The 20,373-nt window shown below is 47.1% G+C and overlaps 1 protein-coding gene across 1 annotated transcript; it reads right to left on the bottom strand.

Annotated features, from left to right (window-relative positions):
- Nucleotides 1–396: 396 nt before the first annotated feature.
- Nucleotides 397–18,376, bottom strand: CXCL12 (C-X-C motif chemokine ligand 12). The gene is made up of 5 exons (XM_054637593.2): nt 18,138–18,376; nt 13,151–13,268; nt 9,699–9,785; nt 6,181–6,278; nt 397–4,387 (listed from the first exon to the last, which is right to left on the bottom strand). The coding sequence occupies exons 1-5, from the start codon at nt 18,196–18,198 to the stop codon at nt 4,356–4,358; spliced, it is 396 nt and encodes a 131-aa protein (XP_054493568.1). The 5' UTR covers nt 18,199–18,376; the 3' UTR covers nt 397–4,355.
- Between the last annotated feature and the right edge of the window lie 1,997 nt (nt 18,377–20,373).

Here is a 20,373-nt window from a genome sequence, read left to right as displayed (position 1 = left end):
CATCTCTCCCCTCAGCACAGATGATGATGATGGCATCTCTGTTGCTGGAACAAAACCAGCTCACAGCTCTCAGTTCCATTGAAGCTAAACTGCTGCAGGAGACAAGTTTGGGGAAGAAACGAGTAAAAAATTAAAAAAAAAAAGGAAGTTTAGGTTTCTGTTCTGGGAGCAAATGGTTAAGGGTTTCCTTTTGAAGCACATTTCAATCTGCTAAGCTGCTGCTCCCTGCCAGACCCATGGGCCCTTCACCTCAGGTTCCCTGCAGAGAGTCTGGGCATTGGGGCTATATGGAGGCATCCTTGAAACTGGACACAAACCACATCTGAATGTTTTTCTGAGTGAAGATTGTAGCTGTTCATTTGTGAGGAGAAAAAAAAAATAGAATCAAGCAAAAACTTTGTTCAGACATATATTTTTATTAAGAAAATTTTAAGTGCATACACATTTATGTGAGAAATTACAACAATATAAAAGTGTTTATTTTCAAAATTTTCTATGAAAGGAGTAATTTCAAAAGCATAATATAACTCCTCCATAAAAGCTGCCTTACAGGAACACAAATACAAAACCCTTTTCACATTATTTGGGAAGATACTTCTTTTTACTTAATAAAAATATAAAGTACAGTATTTACCACATTCTGACAACACAGAGTTCTTAAGGAATGAAAGATGGGAGGTTCATGCAGCCCTTTTGTCATGGTACATCTTTTCTTCTCTGTGGCAACCAAAGTTTTGTGTTTTCAGACAGCAATTTTCTTGGTGGGATGTTAAGAAAAAAAAAATCTAATTTTAGGTGATGAGTTTGCAAAAAACCTTGACTGCTATAAATCACATCACTCAAAACAAGTTGCCAGAGAAAAGGACCTTTTAGAGGCTAATAAAGGGAAATTGGCAACAAAAACTCCTATAGGAACTGCATTTTTGACAAAATGTGTATATTTAACTTTGAAAAAAGCTTTCATTGCAAAATAAACAGTCACCTTTGCTCAAACACCCTAATCAAAAACACATCAAAGTCACCCTTCATTTCATTCTTCCTCAGGCAGAATTCAGATAAGATATACATATATAAAAGTATAAAGCTAGTATAAATAAAAAATTGACACAGCAATAAATACCATCTACTCTTAAAACTGGGATTTGACAGCTGCACATTGAAAATACCCACATGATGATTTCACATTCATGGAAGCTGCTTTTTCAGCATGGTTCAGTGTTACCTCTTGTCCCTCCTGCTCACATGTGGTCCCTACCTCACTCCCATCTCCTCAGGCTTCCTTTCCCTGACCCTGTCTTTGGTCAACAGTTTAAGGCAGGAGGGAACACCAAGTGCTCTCCCCAAGTGAGATGCTGCCAGTGCTGCTCCTCAGCCTGCTCTGGTCGTGGCATGGACAGGACAAACATGTGGTGCACTGGGGCAGCCCAGAGACTGATCCCTCTGGTGCCAAGAGCAAGGCTGCTCTCCTCAGTGCATGATGCAAACAGAGTCAGGCTAACAGCAAAGCTTCCCACTCAAGGCTGAATTTGGTCCAAAGCAAGAGAAAGCTTTTAAAAGGTTCTCACTTAAGTCTCTGGCCAGGTCTGTGTTGGCCCTGCATTCATGCTGTGCTCAACCTTACCCGGGTGAGGAGGGTCAGCTGCTGGCCCCTGAGAGCAGCCCCGTGCCCTGAGTGGGCTCAGACACAGGAGCAGTGAAGCATCAGCAGCACAGGGGTGTCAGGGCCCAGTCTCTGTGTGTGAGGCTGGGGCAGACAGCCCCCAAGCACCACACAAACACCTGCTGCACAAGGTCCCTTGCCCTCCATGGAGTGAATTTCCTCCTCATGCCTTTCTGCCAGGAACAAATGCCCTTGCTTTAGCAGGGTCTAGCCCTGCAGCCCCTAGAGGAGAAGCTGACAGGAGCCCCCCTTTCCTGCAGTACCTCCACCACCTGGCTATACCATCCAGAGCCTGGGTTTGGCTGGGGTGCTCCAGCACTGCCCATCTCTGCTCCTGTCACAGCAGTAACGTGGGGTTGGCACGTTCCCAGGGACCTGTCCCTGCTGGTGCTGACCCCAGATGCACTCCCTGTAATCAGGACTGCAGCAGAGCCCTGGCAAGGCTGTGCAGTCCCATCTGCCTAGCCCACCTTCTCACCCACCTTCTCACCAGAATGTCACAGTTCCCCCTGGAAACAAAATGGTCATAATCCCTATGAGCATAATGAGCAGGGCATGCTGCTGAATCAAAATCAGAGGATTATTTAATTCTCCATTTACTGCAATGGGGATCAATCAGAACTCAGGCTGTCCTTTGACAGGAGTTATGTGTGAAGGATGAACTTTCCTGGGTGACTTTTTCTGCAGTTATTCTTGGCTTGGGCACTCACATGTCCACCTCTAGCAAACCACTGGCAAATGCAGGTGCATGTGTGGGACAGGGAATGGAGCCTAGGATATCGAATACAGTCCAGAGAACATAGAAAAAACCCTGAATAAAATTAATTTCTTTCTTTCTTTCTCTTTCCAGGAGAGGATCTGATCCTACTAATATTAAATCAAAACTTCAATCTCATCAAGTACAGTGGTACCAGACCTTTCAAAACACAGACACAATATACTTAAAGCACCAGGCTGGTAATGATAACAAAAGGAATGTCAAAATCACAAACACAAATATTTTAGGCACAGCAGTTTGTTTCTGCTTTAAAGCAAATGAGGTGAGGTGTTCCCAGCTGAAGGCCTCTCTGCAATAGCCCTGTTTTGCAGAAAGGAAAAGACAAGATTTTCACCTGAATCCACATGGAAATAATGGAGTCCCTGGATAGCCAAAGTGCCTCTGTGGCACTAAAGTTGCCTACCACAAAAGGGAGTGTGAAACATTCCTCTCAGTGCTCCTGACACAGGCTGCAGGGAAGAGGGAAGATTTCTTTTGGATCAACCAGCTTAAAAAAGACACTCTTACAACATTTTTTGTTGACAATACAAACACAGATACACACAAACACAAGCATTGTGCTGCACAAATGTGCTTCCCCCCAGATCTCAGTGCACAGCATGACATGATTATTGCAGTGCTGCAGATGTCTTTCCATACCATGTAGCAGATATTGTGTATACAGGAAGGAATAAGGAGGAAGAAACTTCTGGCTTAGGGGATCGGAGCAAGGAGTGGTGCCTGTCCCAGGCTGTGCTTTGCAAAGGGAATTCCAGAGGCTATCCTGCTCACCAGCAAACCCCTGATAGATGGTGAACTGGGAGTGCTGGCCTTCGTTTCCACACCTGTGAAACACCTCTCCTTCCACAAACTGCACAGACCCGCTCCTGCCCCAGGCATCTCTTCTCCAAGGTGTGGCCAGAAATCCTCTTCTGGGTATCTCCAGAGCAATCAGGGATGTGCCTGCCCTCAGGCAGGTACAACTGTTCATGGTTGGTGAAGGGTGAATAAATCTCAGCCTACTTCAGCACAAAGCCAGACAGGCAAGCTGAAGTCACCTCCTGTGGATGGCTGGGAGATCCCTGGTGCATGGCAGCGTATCTGACTCCTCCAGCAGCTTGCAACATGATCCTGTGGTCAGAGCTTTAATAACCTATTCCTTTTTTTGCTAAATTTATCATCAAAAACACAGGAACATAGGAAATGCCAGATGACATCAGAACTGTGTTGTGGCTCCTAACACACAGAACTACTACAAACCAAGTATTAGCACCTTGCAATACCAGATGTGCATTGATCCAGCTGCTCACAGCTGTCAGCAAGGGTTCTGATCTTCAGAGAAGGGCTTTAGCCCTGTAGCTGTGAGTTTAATCACTCACCCAAAATATCTGTAAATGCCACTCAGGGTAATGTTGTCTATTGTCATCAGTCTGATGTTTTTGAGCCTTCCTATGCTCTTGGCCTCTATGACTTCTGGAGGCAAGGAGTTCCACCACCACTTACACAACATCATTGCACTGTACAGTTCATGTCCTTCTAGGTTTAAAACTCCAGGAGACTTGCATGAACCAAAAGAAAGTTAAATAAAGCAGGACCTCTACACAACAAAGGAAATAAAATATCATATAATAACAGGGTTAGTTTAAATTGGTATCTGCCCCCAGTGCTAGGTAATAAACCAACCTGTATAAATTCATATTTTTCTCAAATAGTTACATCTTACTATATAAAAATAGCACTATGAAAGCAAGCCAATTTGTGCAAGGGGAAAAAAAAACACCAAACAAAAAAAAACCCCACCAAAAAGAACCAAGAGAAAAACCTTTGGAAATGCGTGAAGCGTTGCTTTTGTGCTGCATGTTAGCAGTGAAATGTATTCATTCCCTAATACTGGTTATCTGCTCTCTGGGTCCTACAGTAAGAAATCCTGTAGACGGCTTACAATGCTTGCCTCTTACATCTTGAACCTCCTGTTGATGAAGAAGAAAGTGAAACACTATTAAGGTTTATTTCAGTTGCAAAAGCTTTGCTATCAGGCCTAGTCAAACAGCAAATCTGTGTCTGGACTAACCCAAAGGCAGCCCCTCAACCAGTAATTGCTGGACATTTTGGGAGTTCTCCACAAGGAGCTACTGGGACCCAGCAGGGCAAACCCAGCAATGGGTGTTATTTTGGGCAGGTTGTGCTCATCACAGTTAGTAAGGTGTTCAGAACTAATACAGTAGGAAGGCTGGCTAGAAAGCTTATTCTGGACTTGAAAGCCAGAGCAAAGAATTGTTGGTGGGCAAAGAAACTCGGCAAAAAATACAGCAGGAAAAGGAGAGATTAATCATTTGTGAGCAGCCCCAGTAGCAGAGCAAGTGGCACTGGGAATGCCTCCTCTATTTGCTCCTATCCCACAACTCTGATGGAGATCATGGACTGCAGCTCCAGAGAGTGCCAGGTCTCCGTGAGGATGGAGGAACGTAGAGGGCAGCCCATGCTCTGCTCTTGTTTGGCTTCCACCGTGGGGTGGCTGGAGAGTAGAGGCAGCCAGTGTTCTGCCAGCCAGGAGCACCCCTGAGCCTCCCTGCCCTGGGACCTCACCTGGTGTGAGCAGCTGGGGACCACACCAGAGCTTGTGGTGAGCAGCTGCCCAGTGAGGTGAGGTGACAGGCAGGCAGGCACTGCACAGTGAGCCTGTGAGGCCTGGAGGGCTGAGCCCAGGTGGGGTGCAGACAAATGGAGTGTGCCATGCTCAGTGTGAGCATGGTACCCAGGAGAGTGTGGGTTAGGCATCACAGCAAAGTGCAAGTGTCTCGTGTGTGTGGTTCACCCAGAACAAGGAGCCACTTTGTGCTGGTGGCCTCCAGGTTTTGTCTGAAGTGACTCCTATTCCTGCTCCAGGCTGGTGGCCTTTTGCAACCTAGATGAGGTCACTGAGTGACAAGTGTCAGAGGGTAAACACCAGCTATTCAAATACTGATGTCTCAGCTCGTCTTGACAAACACCTCTTGCAATGCCTGCTGGACAGCTAGGGCTCTGTGACCACAGCTAGAGACTGTGACTCCCAGTAAAGGCAGTCTCAGAAAACTCATCTAGGCACAAAGACAATGACTAAACCATGAGGAAAACTTCTCCTCGAGAGATATCTTTTCCAACATCCCACAGCAGTAACCCTATATCTCTTGGTGCAGAAATGCAGGACAAACCACCCCTGTGAGGAACAAAAACCTGGGACATCCAGAGCACTGGCATGTATAACACCATTCTCTGGGACTTGCCTAGCATCTCCCATAGGAAGGGCATCAACCAGTGACCCATGCACCACATCATGCTGTCACCACGTGGTGCTGCATTTCTCATTAAAAAACACCAGTGGCAAATTCACAGCTGTTATAGTTTAACTCTGTCAGTTTGATATTGGAACTGAAGTAAATAGGGCTCCCAAACCTTCACCCTGTTTTTGACTTGCTTCAAGTTTATTTTGGTCTCTTTGTGTGTCCATTTTCCCATTTGTAAAATTTTGCAAATTTTATAATTCCCATTTATAAAATGGGAAAATCATCCCACATCTGTTGTAGCTAAGCTTTCCACCTGTTTTGAGAGTTTCATCTCTATAATACTCTTTTGCTGGAAGGGGAGATGTGTTATCCTCAACAAATATGGGGGAAATGGAGGTCTGGATAGGCTAATATATTTGCCCAAGGCCCCATAACATGGTCAGTGGAAGAGCAGGGACTTCAACCTGAGGTGTCCCAGCTCAGAAACTAATGCCTCCTACCATTCTTTCTCCCTGGAGACTTTAGTGGTGTTGCACGGGAAGGGCAGAGTGGGCCCCGTTTCTTCTGTTGCTTTTTTTTATGAGTGCGATGACGTGGTCTAAATTAAAAGAAAAATACAAAAAAAAGACTGCCATAAATTATCCATATACAAAGGCCTCATTCACATTTATCTTATGGTCCCTTCATATCTTGCTGGCAGGGTGCAATGTCAAATCCCCTTTCATATAACCTCTGTCTGAGAGAAACGCCGGACAAGTAGAAGTGTCCTGGTGGAAGAACATTTGCAAACCCTGAGGCCAGAACAACCCCTTTACCCAAAATGCCAAAGCCTCCTCAAATGCCTTCCAGAACTTCTCAGTCAGGAGCCTCACCATCCAAAAAGTTCCCCCTGAGGTACAGAGGAAGCAGAGGGGGAGCTAGATTTCTGGCTTCCCACCCAGTATTCCTGCTGACATCAGCAAGAACCAGTGGCTACTCTGAGGGGGTTTAAGGCACTTGGTGCCTTAAAACAAGGCTGTAAAAATAATCACCCACATTGTCCCCCTTTGTGTGGGGCCTTGACCCAGTACATGTTTGGTGGAATACTGGGAAGTTGTTCTTCTGGCACCTTGTATTTCAACTGTTACTTACAAATTAGGTTAGAAATTAGGAGGAGCTGCCACACCAGGCTTTGGAAGGCAGCAGCAACACAGCCAGCCCCTACACATTCAGAGTTTCTTTTCCTTTCTCCCAGCTGGCTTAATGGAAAGATTTTTCCCATGTGACTTTGTTATCTTCTCCAGATCCATCAAATCTCTCCTGCAGTGGCCACTGAGCTTAATGGACTCCGGCATCTTGAAGCAAGGGGAGCTCTGAAGTGGGACTGTATTAACATGACAGTGGATGAATGTTGGATGATGTTGGACACAGCAGCTGCACAATGATTTTTAAAGCCAGTTAAGGAATTTGGATTCCTGACAGCCTGAATGTGTTTGACTGATGTCTCATGTGTATATTACATGGAGATGTGATGAATATAAAGCAATAATAAATGCTAAGCAGAATTAGTGAGCAAAATAATTCCCTAGTAAAAACCATTTCTGGTTTCATATTAAACTGTATTGGACTACTATTTTAAGAATTTTTCCCTGCCCTTAGCTGCAGATTATAACACTGAAGATATTTTCATATTGAAGTACTGGTATAGATTAAGATGTCTTCATGGTTTGGATTCTACTTAAGCAATTACAAGAGCCCTTTCTACAAAACGTATTGATTTTATTCCAGAAAAATAAATTCCCATGTACAATTGGGTTTTCATAACATGAAACAATTAGCCATTTTATTGCTAGTGCATATAGGGTAATGTCACATTTCATACAATTTCGGTACAAGTGAAAAAATATAATATATGGCTGATTGAAACTGATAGCTACATTAACATTTATAGATCTATATAGATTCATTTTACAAGCTGTTAGTAGTTTAGAGGGATATCGGTGTTTTAAACTACCAACATTCATATGGCTCCAATTCAAATATATGAATTGTTTGATGCGCTATAAATATATTCCAAAGTACATTTCATTGAAGAAGTCAAAGCTGTGCACTAAAATATATCAAAAACATGCCTTGTGAAAATGCTACAGACAGAGCCCTGACTGTCTGTGAAGCATGAAAATGCCACTGGTGCTATCATTACTAGTTGGAAAATGAACACAATGCCATGATTACAGGATTAGGTGATGGAGATATATGCTTTCTGTCATCTTACTTCACAAAGCTGGGACCAAATTCTCTCTTGTTACTCAATGTAAACCAGGATGAATCCACCAAATTGGCAGAATCGCTTCTGTATTAGCATTTGGTAAACAGAACCCAGAATCTGGCTGGAGATCAGGCAGACTCACTGGTTTCAGCAGAGCTGGTCTCAGATCTTCACTAGTGGGAGTGAGAGCAGAACAGGTTCCAGCTGAGCTGCTCCCCTAAGTCAGACAGGCACATAATCATATTTGCCCAACCTTGCAGATTTCTAAAACGCCTCCTAAGTCTCAGGTTGGGGATGATAGCAAACAGAAACTTGAGCAGGTTTTCCCAGTTTGTAAAACCAACTGGCTCAGGTCCCTAGGATATTCAGCATGGGCCACATCCTGCTCTTAGGTTCAGTTGTGCCTAAACCCAAAGCCATTCTGGCAGCATTAACCTGGATTACCACTGCAGAGAATTTGTCCAGAGGACAAAAGGGCTGAGTGCTGGCAGCAAAGAAGGCACTGAGCATCAGATGAGATGGGAGGAGCTGTCAGGGCTGGAATCACACTGACTTAGTTAGCTGGCTTCCTTCCTTCTTCTTCCTCACTCTTGGCCCCAGTGCAGTCCCAAAAAGGGACACATGGAGGAATCTCTCTGCTTCTGGTGGCATTTTCTCCCTTGCTTATTGTAAAAACACAGGGGGACAAATATTTTTTTTTCTTTTTTTAACTCTGACCTTTGTTTGGCAGAGGCATTTACAAAGGAAATAGTGGATTCAGGTACCTGTGCCCCTCATCTGCCCTGGGGTCACACCTTCCCCAATAATACATTGTTTTGGCAAATGATTGGATTCCAGCCCTGCCTTCACCCTAGAGATGCAGGAGGGACAAGGTTCAGCAGGGTTACAGCGCAGTTACGGTGGGGTGGGAATGTGATGGCAAGGGTGGCAGGGATACTGAGTGCACAGGTAGGCTAGCTGGCCAAAATGTTGCTGCTGGATCAGCCTCAGCCCAGGGCTCTGGGCAAGCAAGGGAATGCTTTGTACCATCCTTTGGTTTGTACCATCTCTCAGTGCTGGAGGGCTGGAGCCCTCCCCTGCAGCTCAGCACAAAAATGTGCTCAGTGCTACTCTTGTCAACATAACATTGAACAGAGATGGGCTCAGTCCACCTCAAAGTAGGCATGATCAACCATTTCCAAGAGGAATAAAAACAGATTTAAAAAGTCTGAATTTGCCAAGTTTGGCTGGCTTTCCCCTGGTATTGTGGGAAAGACTTATTCATAGTAGCCCATCGTGCCTTGGCCAGCATTAACAGCATTCCACAGTGGGCAGCAGAGAAACAATTTTTAGCACCAAGAATCCCAAGGCCTCAGCTGCCTGTGCAAGCAGACACCCAGTGTAACATGGAGAAGGGGCTCCAAAGACACCGGAATGATATAGATTCTGAAGAAATTGTAGTTTGGCTGGGGAAGAAAGGACATTAAAGGAAGAATTTTCCTTGGGAGAACAGCTTTTTTTTTTCTTTTTTTGAAGAGGATGAGTTTGGGACCCCAGAACATACTCATTAGCACAATTTTTGCCTCAAACCCTGGCAAAATTCATAGTTAAACATCTAAGATATATTAGAAACTGTTGTTTTAATACAAATTATGTCAACTCCAAACCCTTCTTTGAAACAATATCTGATTCCACAAGTACTTTGTCCACATGGTAAAAGCCAGCCCTTAATGTTCTACCCTTTAATAATTCAGGATGTTAGCTGTTAAGTCCATTTGTCTCTTGCCTTACTTGTTTAAAGCTTTCTCCAGATATTCCTGGATCCACTTTAACTTGGGATCAATGCACACTTGCTTGCTGTTGCTCTTGAGCCTTGCACTGCCAAAGGAGAAAAGTCAGAGTGAGTCTGGTGTGCAAATTCCTTAGCCCATACCAACCCCACCACACTGTGCCTTATTTTCCTTGGGTGCCCGTGCTGCTTTTGGTTAACCCATGAAGAGGATGAGTTATTTCTTCCATCCTTGACCTCCCTCACCTATTATAAATATCCCTGGCTTGGAAACCATCTGTCTGCTTTGACAGGCTCTGGTGGTCTCTACTGGGAATCATGTGAGAGCGGAACAGACACAAAATTTGAATCTAAGACTTCCAATTCACACCTGGACCGTGAACGAGAGCTCACTGTCATCAACAGAAAAATTTCATTTGGAAATAATGACATGGTAAATTTAGGTAATTTTTGCAAGTAATTGATTAAGAACAGCTTTTAAATTCAACCCAAAACTGAAGTTTCACATCTTTTGAGGACAGACACCTCATGGATGTTCTGAAAGAAAGGGTGTGGTCACTTGTTAGCTTTTTGTTTTATTCAAGACTGAATTAACAGGTTGCAGGGAGGAAGACAACTGAAAGTGCCATAGTGCCAGAGGCAAGTTTCTCCTCATGCATTCACTCAGCATTGGAACCCAAGGCAGAAACCTCCTGAGGGGTTTCTCCTGGATGTCCAAGCTGCGCTTCCCACAACAAATTTTTTAGCTGATTTGAATTCTCTGTGCGTTTGACACTTGGGGTCTCTGAATCTTTCATTCAGAAACAGGTTTCACCCTCCAGGGATCTCAGGACCTCGAAAGAGCTGTTATCTCCCACATTCCCTGCAGCACCCTGCCTCTGCCCCAGCTGCTCCAAAATTTCCCTCTTAACAGCCTGCCTGCCTTGGGAAAGTGCAGAGAACAGCAACTTTATGGAAGTGCCCGTATGAATAAGTTCAGTACTTGTTTAAACATTTGCTGGACGGAAGCCATAATGTTCCTCCCTTTATAAAATGAAATCTGCAGAATATAAAACGATGGTGTAAGAAATAAAAGGTCAAAAAGGCTCCTTGGTCTGAAGTTATGCAAAGACACAGTTGTAACATAAACACATCAAGGATCAGTCTTGCAAACCCTGCTCCAGCACAGAGATGAATGGGCCTGATTCATATTTCCCTTACAGCAGTGCCAAGCTGGAGCATTTCCAGTTAAGTGATACCAACAGTGTGTAAGAATGGATTTGCTGATGTTAGCAATGCCTGGGAATTCTTATGCTGACCTCACAGGGTACAGAAGCAGAAGCACACGTAACCAGTCTCCAGCCACATTCAACACAATTCCTCTCACCTCATACTGACACACTCATTTCTTCAGACACTCATTTCTAAGCCTGTGAGTCCCTGTTCCATGTGCAAGGAAGAGACACAGGAAATTGTAAGGAGTGTTTAACCTGGACTGGTTTAGGTGTCTACTTGCTAAAAATGCTCATTTCCCTGTACTGAAAAGCAAGGAAATTAGTGTAGCAAGGAAATTTGTAGAAGTAGACATTGGCAGAGGAGTTCACTGGATTTGGAGAGATAATTTCCAATAGAGTGAAAGACAAAAGCCTGATCTTAGGCTTTTTGTTCAAGTACAACTCCCCTTAACCAGAAAGGAAAATATACTTGTGAAAAAACAAACAAACAAGCAAACAAAAACAAAACTAAAAACCTAAACCAAAACAAAAAAATCCCAAACGATAAACCCACAAAATATCTCCTAGCAACTGTATATTTCACTTAGTTCTCTATTCCTGAAAATTTAATTTATTTACACCTTTGTTGTTTACTGCTTAAAATTAATCAAGATGAGAAATTCATGTGTTGGTTTTAACTTATTTCATCTCCTGTTTTGATGAAGGCCTAGTTTAAAGTTATGTTTCAAGGGTATTTGGAGGGATGTATCAAGTACCTTACTTGTCAAAGTAACAAAAACAGGGTCAACTATACATTCATATGTTCTGTGTGTACCCCACACAAACACATTTGGGTCAGGAAAAGGCAAGAATGTGAGATGTTTCTGGTTTTGCATTTCATGCTCTTATTTATCTCTAATTACTATAATCCTATGTTAAGAGATAAATATATACTCTATCCTGTCTTAAATGCTGACATTTTCTTGAAACTACTCCAGATAATTCCAAATCATTTAAAAAGCCTTAGCACTGGGATTCTTATGACATCACTGACAGTCCCAGAGCACAAATCCATGCACTAGTGCATGCTTGCTGCCAAAATTGTTTATAGGTAGAGATCGGAGTTAGTCACAGCTGGTTTTACCATTTTTCTGAAAGGAAATTATTTCTCAGCTGAGGCTTACATTTTTCTCACTGTCCTCCACCAAATCCTAAGGCAGAAGCACATGATAAAATGTGTGTGATATACACAGAGTGCTTCAAGACAGAAAAAACCCCATACTAATAAAAATTGGTTCATGAATGGATACACGCTCACATACATTCCTGAGCAATCTCATGAAACCACATCAGTTTTCTGAGTGCAAAGGTTTTGAATGACAAAAATTGATTTTTACAGCATTTGAGTTACAAGAGAAAGGGATCAACATATGGGTCAAAGACAGAACCAGTAATGGGATCACTGCACAGAAACCAAACCTAGTCCCTGACACCCTTTTATAGAGGGGTTAACAGAAGTTGAGAGTAGTAAGGTTCCCTTGCAATGAAAAGAAGAATGCTAGGGTTTTTTTTTCTTCAGAAGGTTTTGAATTTTGAGAGGGGGTCACCCATGAAGAAGTGAACAAAAAAGACCTTCCTAAAAAATACACACACAAATCTACAAAGATCTACAAACAAAATCCCAATGTTTTCTGAAAACAAGGATTGCTTTTCCAGCAAAAAAAAAAAAGAGGCTATTTTCCATTGGGAGCCCATTTTTCTGTTCTGCTGCAATTTACTGAGTCAGTCCCTGCCTGGCAAGCGTCCCTAGATTAAGCCATCACATTTCCAGGGTCTGTACCTCCTGCAGAGGATACACGAAACACAGGAATTCCTTTCGCTTGTTTAGCTCCACTCCATGGAGAAGTGACCCATTAGAAGACTCAGATCACTCTGAAGGTTTCACCCAAGGTGTGAAGCTCCACATCCAAGGCAGTGCACAGCCTGTGTGACATTCCTGCTCACATACCCACGGGGGGAACAGCACACGGGATCACACGGTGATAGGGAGATCACAGAGAGCACAGCTGGGAAACAACAGCTGGGCTCCTTTACGTGGGGTAAAGCAGGGTCCAATGTCTCTGACACAGGGTTGAAGAGATGAATTGGGAATCATGGCATGAAGCAGACTGAAATTCAACCACCAGAGCAGGCACCAGCTCTGTGACCCTTCTTTTTGACACCCCAGATTTGCACCCAGCTGAAAAGAGCGAGAGACTTACACAATCTGAAGCGAGCAGTTGGGTGTGGAGAGGATTTTGAGGTGCTTAATATTGGCTCTTGCCACGTTGCTCTCGTAGAATCGACAGGGACATCGGTAAGTCAGGCTGACGGGTTTCTCTGCGGGACAAAGGGAGGGAAAGGACACGTTACCTCTGGCTCCCGGTCAGCAGCACAGATACACGGCTCAGGGCTCACAGAAAGAAATGCCCTCCAAATGTGCAGGTGGGGAAAAAAAGCAGCAGAAAAGCTGTAGTTTGGGAGAGCATTTGCCCACAGCTCAGAGCACAATCCATTCAGCTCAGCGCCCGGCCTTTCAACAAGGGTGCGTGGGATTTTGGAAGACAAAAGAAGAGGGAGAGAAGATGGAGATAAGTAAAATGGAAGAGATTAGAATAAGGAGCCGCGCCATTGTACAGGGATGCTCCCCGTAATTAGACAAGATAAAGGCCAAAAGAGGGGGCACTTGTCCTCCGTGTTGTTCTACTCAAACGATTTTGACCCGAGGCCAAATTAGAAGGTAGCCAGAAGAAAGAGATGAATTCCAGGGAGTTCAGATCAAACCGGCTTGGCTCAGGTGCAGGCTTTTCACAGGGGACTTAGTGGCTACAGAAAAGCTCTGGTTTTGCAGGCGTTCCCAGGGCCCAGCTGACCTTTCCCCACCGCAGCCAGCCCTGGCTCCCAGCAGAGGTACCCGCACAAGGAGGTGCGGCTCAGAGATGCGAGATCCCAGCGGTTTCACATAAGACACTCGGAGTCTTTTGAATTTCTAGCCTGCGGCTAAGTAGGGCAATCGAGGAGACAGTTATCAGCCAGGGCGTCCTCAATACACTATTCAGGGGCCACCAGGCTGGATGAGAGTTCTGTCACTGGCATCACTAGGGACAGAATTAAGTTTAACCCCTTAGGCTAAAAATCTGCCATGTATATGCATGCAGGACTGAGAAAAGCAGCCTGGCGCCCACCACAGCCTCCGCTGCCCCATTTCTCTATGGGACAACTTAATTACTGGCAATCAAGTGCACCTAAGGTCTTCACCCGGACTGTAAGTTTGAAAGCTCCATGCACAATAAAATACCAGCACAGAAGCCTTGCCTGGAAGTCTAAGAGATGCCTAAGATTTTAAAGAATTTCCCAGTGGAGCAGTTTTCAGCCTCTGGGAGGAATTAAATTCATACACCTAACCCTTAAAATCTGGCTCATGCTGTAGATGGTCTGATCTAGATCTGGCAGGGCTTGAGATCCCATATGGCAATCTGCCATCCTGTTTGTTTAGCCACACAGGAATACTTGCAGCATCCAAACCCAGTTCCCTTTCAAGGCAAATGGGGAGATAAAGAGCCGGGAAGGGCTTGGAATTCCTAAACAGCTGTCTAGGAAGGTGAGAAAAGAGACAGATTTTCAAGAGCAGCAGATCTACATATATTGCACATTAATCGATGCCTGTCTCTAGCACATATAACCACAGACAACAGGGTGAAATTGGCCCGTCCTGAGGAGGGAAGCCCGTTTTTTCCCGGTGTCTCTACCAAGAGATGAGGCAGAATCAGATCCCACAGGAGAGGAATTAATCAGTGGGAGTTGAGCTTCTCCTGAATCACACTAGAATCTGGACTATAAATTGAAAAAATTGAAGGACTTTTCTATCAGTTTTCTGCCACTGCAAACAGTGGTTCCACCTGTGAGTTAATAATCTGCAGCGGGAGGAGGAAGGAGGGCTACAGAGTGAGCCCTGAGAACATGGATTAGACTGCCTAGTGCTGATGTGGAAAGGAGTGAGGAAGGCACTAGGATTTCCCACTGCAAATCTGTGCCTGACAGCTACACATCTGTGGATTTGTATTGGAAAGGGAGGCTGAAACTGAATACAGTCACACAACTCTCAGCACAGCTGCAGTGATAGTGTCTCTGCAAGCTTGTCCCAACCAAGATTAAGCCAGCTTTAATTTAAACAACGTGCAAGAGATGAACTGTTCAGATCCACGATTTGATAATGCAATCCTGTCCTCCCTCAGACTCGAGGTGGGATTTTCAATCCCATACCATAAATAAGGAGCAGAGACAGTTTAACCATGACTAAACATAAGTCCCAAAGTTTTTTCCTGCCCAAGAAAAGGCATCCAGCATCGCAAGGAAGAGGGGAAGCCCCAGTATCAGTGTGCTCTTACCCCAGTGTGCAGTGAAATGGCAAACCCCCTCCCAGCACAAGAATCCCTTTGGTATTTATTTCTGTGTGCCTCTCTTGGTGACCAGGAGCAGGCGCTGAGCACCAGGGAGTGGCACCCACTGGGTCAGCTCTCTGTATCCCCAACAGGGAATCAGCGACTCCTGTCTCACCCTGCCACCAATAAGGCTCAAAACCAGGGAAAACTGGTGCATGTGGCATCTTCCAACACATGAACCCCTATCTTCCAAAAGTAGGAGAGGGAAGGGGCCATTTGGAGGCTGTAATACAGGATGAGAATATTTCTGGTCTTACTCTGAGGCTGACAAACACATTCCTTATCTCTTTTCAAAATTTGAAACATATTGTTGCATGTACATTAGAGCTGATTAAGCTGATTAATTTATCAACCAATTTGTACTGTGAGTTCTCTGACAGCTACCAAACACTGAGTACAAGCTGAAGCCATTCTCTCAGTACAGCAAATTAGTATAATCTGTTAATTGTCTTATTACATGAAAACATGTAACTGATGGCACACAAAACTTTTGAGACCTTTCTGTGTCTGGCACATTTGGTTCAAATGGACGAATAGAGTCAAAAGTTACAGAACAGCCAGATGCTAGTTTGACATCTCAGTGTCATTCCTTCAACCAAACAAAAAGAAAACATCTCTTTTGGTCTCGACTAGAAGTTTGTGTTTTGGAATTTTTTAAAGAATAAACACTTTTATTGTTTTCCAACTCAAGCTGAGTTTTGTTGGCTCTGAACACCTACTTTTGCTGACAGATTCTCGAGAGACAAAGCACACACAAAGTGCTCTCACAGAGTGGCCACTTGTCAGAGCTGGACAGTACCTACTTCATCCCACAGGGATCTGCTTCTCCTTACCCACACTGAAACGGGACAGTAAGGGAAGAAGTCAGTTGCCAGTTCTGCTGCAGTTATCAGTAACATGCTGTGTGAGCTAGGAAGCTCTGGATGCTTGAATAGAGAGGGAGTCTATATCCAAGAAAGCAGAATGGACATAAACAGACAAAACATTCGAGGAAATAATTTTACTTCTGTTCAGCCTAAGGTGCATTTGTCATTATCAGGAGATGGCTGATAACTTTTTAAGTGTAGAACAGCTCCATTTCCCTGGAAAGCGAGGCTGGGATAGACAGATACACAGCTTTACCAGGTAACTAAGAAGAATTCAGAGCTCACCTGCTCCCCAGCACAAGGCAGCCCTGCGAGCCCTCATCTGGATCAGGGCTGAGAGCACTTCATGACACGCAAAGTAGGCAAAAACCTCCACTCTAAACACCGCCAGACGGCGGGGTCACTTTGCTTACACTAGTTTCTCTCCAGCCCTTGGGAGCCATTTCCTCCCTCAGGTGGCCAGGTCTCCACACGCTTATCCCGACTATCCCGACACACACGCGTGTCCCGACACACACGCGTGTCCCGCTGCCAGCGAAGGAGAGCAGCCGCGCTGGGGGCGAGCCGGGCTGCAGCTGGGCAGCTCTGCCGGCCTCCCAGCCCTGAGCAACGGCTGCCAGCGGCGGTAAGGGGGATGAGAGCCCCTGTCCCGCTCAGGTACCTGCCCGCTCGGCAGCTGGTGACGCTGGGAGCTGGAGCTGGCACTGCCACTCGTGGTCCTCCGGCCCTGCCTTCGCTCCCTGCCGCTGTCGCTTCCCATCCCGCAGCTCCGGGGCGGTGGATGCGGCGAACGCGGCGGGGGCTGGAGCCCACCTGCCCTGGACATTGGGGCCTCTCCGGGGCAGGTGGGCTCCGTGCTCCAGCGGGACGGGGCTGTTGTGCGGAAAGGCACAGGGAAATTTTCGGGGAAAACTAACTCTCTCAAGCTAAACAAGGAGGGCACCGGAGGGCATCCTCCACCTCCCTGGGTGGGGAACACCCAAGTTTCGTTGGTCAGAACAGGAGAACAGAATGGGAGCGGAGGTGTGAAAACCCAGCCAGAGGACATTCGACGAGGGGACAAGAGATGGCAAATCTCTGCCAGCCGCAGGAGAAGCGTCCGGAGGATGCTCAGATGTGGCGGGCAGAGCCCTTGTCCCGCCCGGAGCCCAGGACTCCCCGAGACACGAGGGGCAAGGAGCGCGGGTGTCCGCTGTCTCCGGAGGCTCCCACGGAGCTCAGCTGGCAGAGTAAGCCGGGCAGCTGGAGCTGCCACCGGGCTGCGGGCGCGACACGCGGGGACCGGCGTGGGGCGGGCGGGCTGCGACTCGGCGCTGCGGGTCGGATGTGGCTGCGCGCCCCACGCCGCCAGCCCGCGGAACCCCTGTCACGGCAGCTCCCTGCACCCCAAAACATCCCCGTGCGGTAAATTCCTGCCGAGTGACCACTTCGGCTCAGCTCTGCCCTGATTGAGGGAAGATAGACCACGATAGCGGACAGAAGAGGTACCGAACAACCGCCTGTTTCTAATTCCTGGTAACTTTTAGGGTTGGGGTTTTTTTGTTAGAGGGAAAGTCGATATGCATATTTAGCAGCCAAACCACCTCCCTGCAGACGGAGCGCTGTTGAAAGTCTTCCCCCAGACGACTTCAATCTGGGGCGAGTTTGGCAGAGGACCGCTTTGGCCAGCTTTTTGAAAAAAGCCAGGGAGGGATGGAGGAGAGGGAGGAATGGGAGCCCGCCTGCTTCCAGCTTTGCACAGCCATCGCTTTGGCTCACCAGACACATCTGAGCCGCGGCCGGAGCCCGAGCCGGGGGAGCGGTGCAGCTGCGAGGAGAGGGGGAAGAGCGGGGGTTTCCGCGGGACCAGCGCTCCCGGCCGGGCTCCCGGCAGGAGCGGCGCGGCCCCGCAGCCCACTTACCCTCCGAGAGGGAGATGACGGCCAGGGCGAAGGCGAGCAGCGCCAGGGCGCGGAGGTCCATGCTGGGGCGGCTGGAGGAGGCGGGCAGGCGCGGCGCTGCTCTGCTCTGCTCGTCCCGGCGGCCGCGGCGCTCTGCTGGCAGCCCCTCCGCCCCTCCCGCTATAGAGGGGCCGGGGGCGGGGGGAGGAGAGCCAGGGGGAGTAGCTAACTGTGATTTATTGCCCGTGGCATGTTATTACATCCTTCCTCTGCTAAAAATGTTTGGAAAGAAACCAAAAGAGCGAGGGCTCCTCGCTTCGCTCCGTCAACCTCTCCCCAGGCACAGCCCCTGTCCCCCCAGCTTCGCGCTCCCCGCGGCACCGGCGGCTCGGGGCTGCGGCCGTGACCGCTGTCACCGCCACCCCATCCAGCCCCAGCCCCAGGGGGAAGAAAGTTGTTTCCTCACCACACTGGGCCACCCTGGCACGGCGGCTCCTGAAGCAGAGCTGCTGGAACCGGGATAGGGGTATGGGACGCATCCCTCAAGTGTTCACACACGCATCCCTCAAGTGTTCACACACGCATCCCTTAAGTGTTCACACCGGGGAGAGGAGAAAACTTCCCCTTCACTCTCGTGGGAGCGAATTTAGATTGATACTGGCGCCATGGGCACCGCGTACAGCGCCTGGTACGAAGAATCTTCGCAGAAGTTTATGCGGTCATTTGACGAGAGAAAAGGCAGAGTGGGAGGCAGAGAGGAGAGAGAGGCTTTCATTTTTTGTCTCTTCGAGTTTGGCCCTAAACACCACCTCTTCCCTGTATTAAATCAACCCAGTAGTACACTTGCTGCCAACATTCCACTTCCTTTGTATTGCAGATGCCACTGGACTCCCTGGCACCTCTGCCGAAAGCCCTGGTAGCCCTGAAGAGCTCAGAGGCCCAGGGGTGTCACTTGCCCTCAGCTATTACAGTATTGTCAAGTGTAAATGACTTAAGTATGTCCTTGCTGTCTGCAGCCCACGCCCACAGGGACCTGTTTGTTGCCATTAAAAACTTAAAATAAACATCGAAGCTTTGACTGAATTTGGACTCCTCTTGTCTGCATTTATTACAGGCATCTTCAGCTGGGCCAGTGCAGGGTCGAGGGGGTACAGCTAATCCTTGTGTGGAGGTGTTCAAAGGACAGGGTCATGATTCCACCAAAAGCACCAGCATGGCTGTTTTGTACCCTGGGTAACTGCTGATTCTCTCAGCCACAGACCACGAGGTTGGACACAGGAGTCCAAATCTCACATCTTGCTACCTGTGGCAGTTTCACTGAGAAAAGATTGTGTTTCTAAAGGGCAGGAGAAATGCTTGCAGTGATGCTTGGTGATGAACAGTATCCCTACCTGACAAAGACACACATCCATTCCCTAAATCTAGTTATTTATATTTCTTAGCGCCTTCTTACCAAAGAGCACTGAATTTGTTTAGCCTCATTTTGCTCCCAGACCCCCTCCTTTCTTTTAGGTGAGGAAGCACAGTAGTGCACGAACTTGATGCACTGAAAGGACCAATAACTGTGACCAGTGCTGTGAGCCTGGCTGCTGCTGCCGTGACAGTTGTGACACTCTGCAGGGATGGGAGAAGCTCATCGTAATTGCAAACACTGCTAGGAGTGCTGCTGTCCCCACAAGTGCTTCCACTGGCACACGAGGACATCCACACTGCACTTAGCAGAGACACTGTTACGTCCACACCACACTGAGAGTCACAATTACTTGGAGTAATAACACTTAAAGCAACAGCGTGTCTTTGCTGTTGCTATTGCCACAGAGAGAAACATCTCAAGGATCTAATCAAAGAGACTGGATTAATGTGGAATGAAATCAGAGCCAAATCTTTGTAGCAGTCTCGCCCTCGGCATCCCGAGACATGCAGGCGTGTTGTAACTGAAGGTGAAAACTTGTTGGGTTCTAGGAAATGCCTGGACAGACCTTCCGTGCTGAGTCGAAGAGTCACAGCACGCAGGTGAAGGGGCTCCCTCTACACCTCGGGATAGCTGAGTGAACCAGCAACAAGGCGGGAGGATGCCTCGGTCCCCCTGCGCCTCGTCTGTCCTCCCCTCCGCCCCAGGCGCTTCTGCATGGGAGATGAAGTCTCCCGAGGAGAGTGGGACAGGAGGACCAGGACACCGCACCCGGCACGATCCCTCCACAGCCTCCCGACTCCCCCAGCCAGCCCGGCAGGGGATCCCGGCGGGGCAGGAAGGGGC

The sequence above is a fragment of the Agelaius phoeniceus genome, chromosome 9 (genome assembly GCF_051311805.1).
Source record: "Agelaius phoeniceus isolate bAgePho1 chromosome 9, bAgePho1.hap1, whole genome shotgun sequence".
Taxonomy (NCBI): domain Eukaryota; kingdom Metazoa; phylum Chordata; class Aves; order Passeriformes; family Icteridae; genus Agelaius; species Agelaius phoeniceus.
Note: the sequence above shows the minus strand (reverse complement) of the source record. Positions and strands in the feature narration are given on the sequence as shown.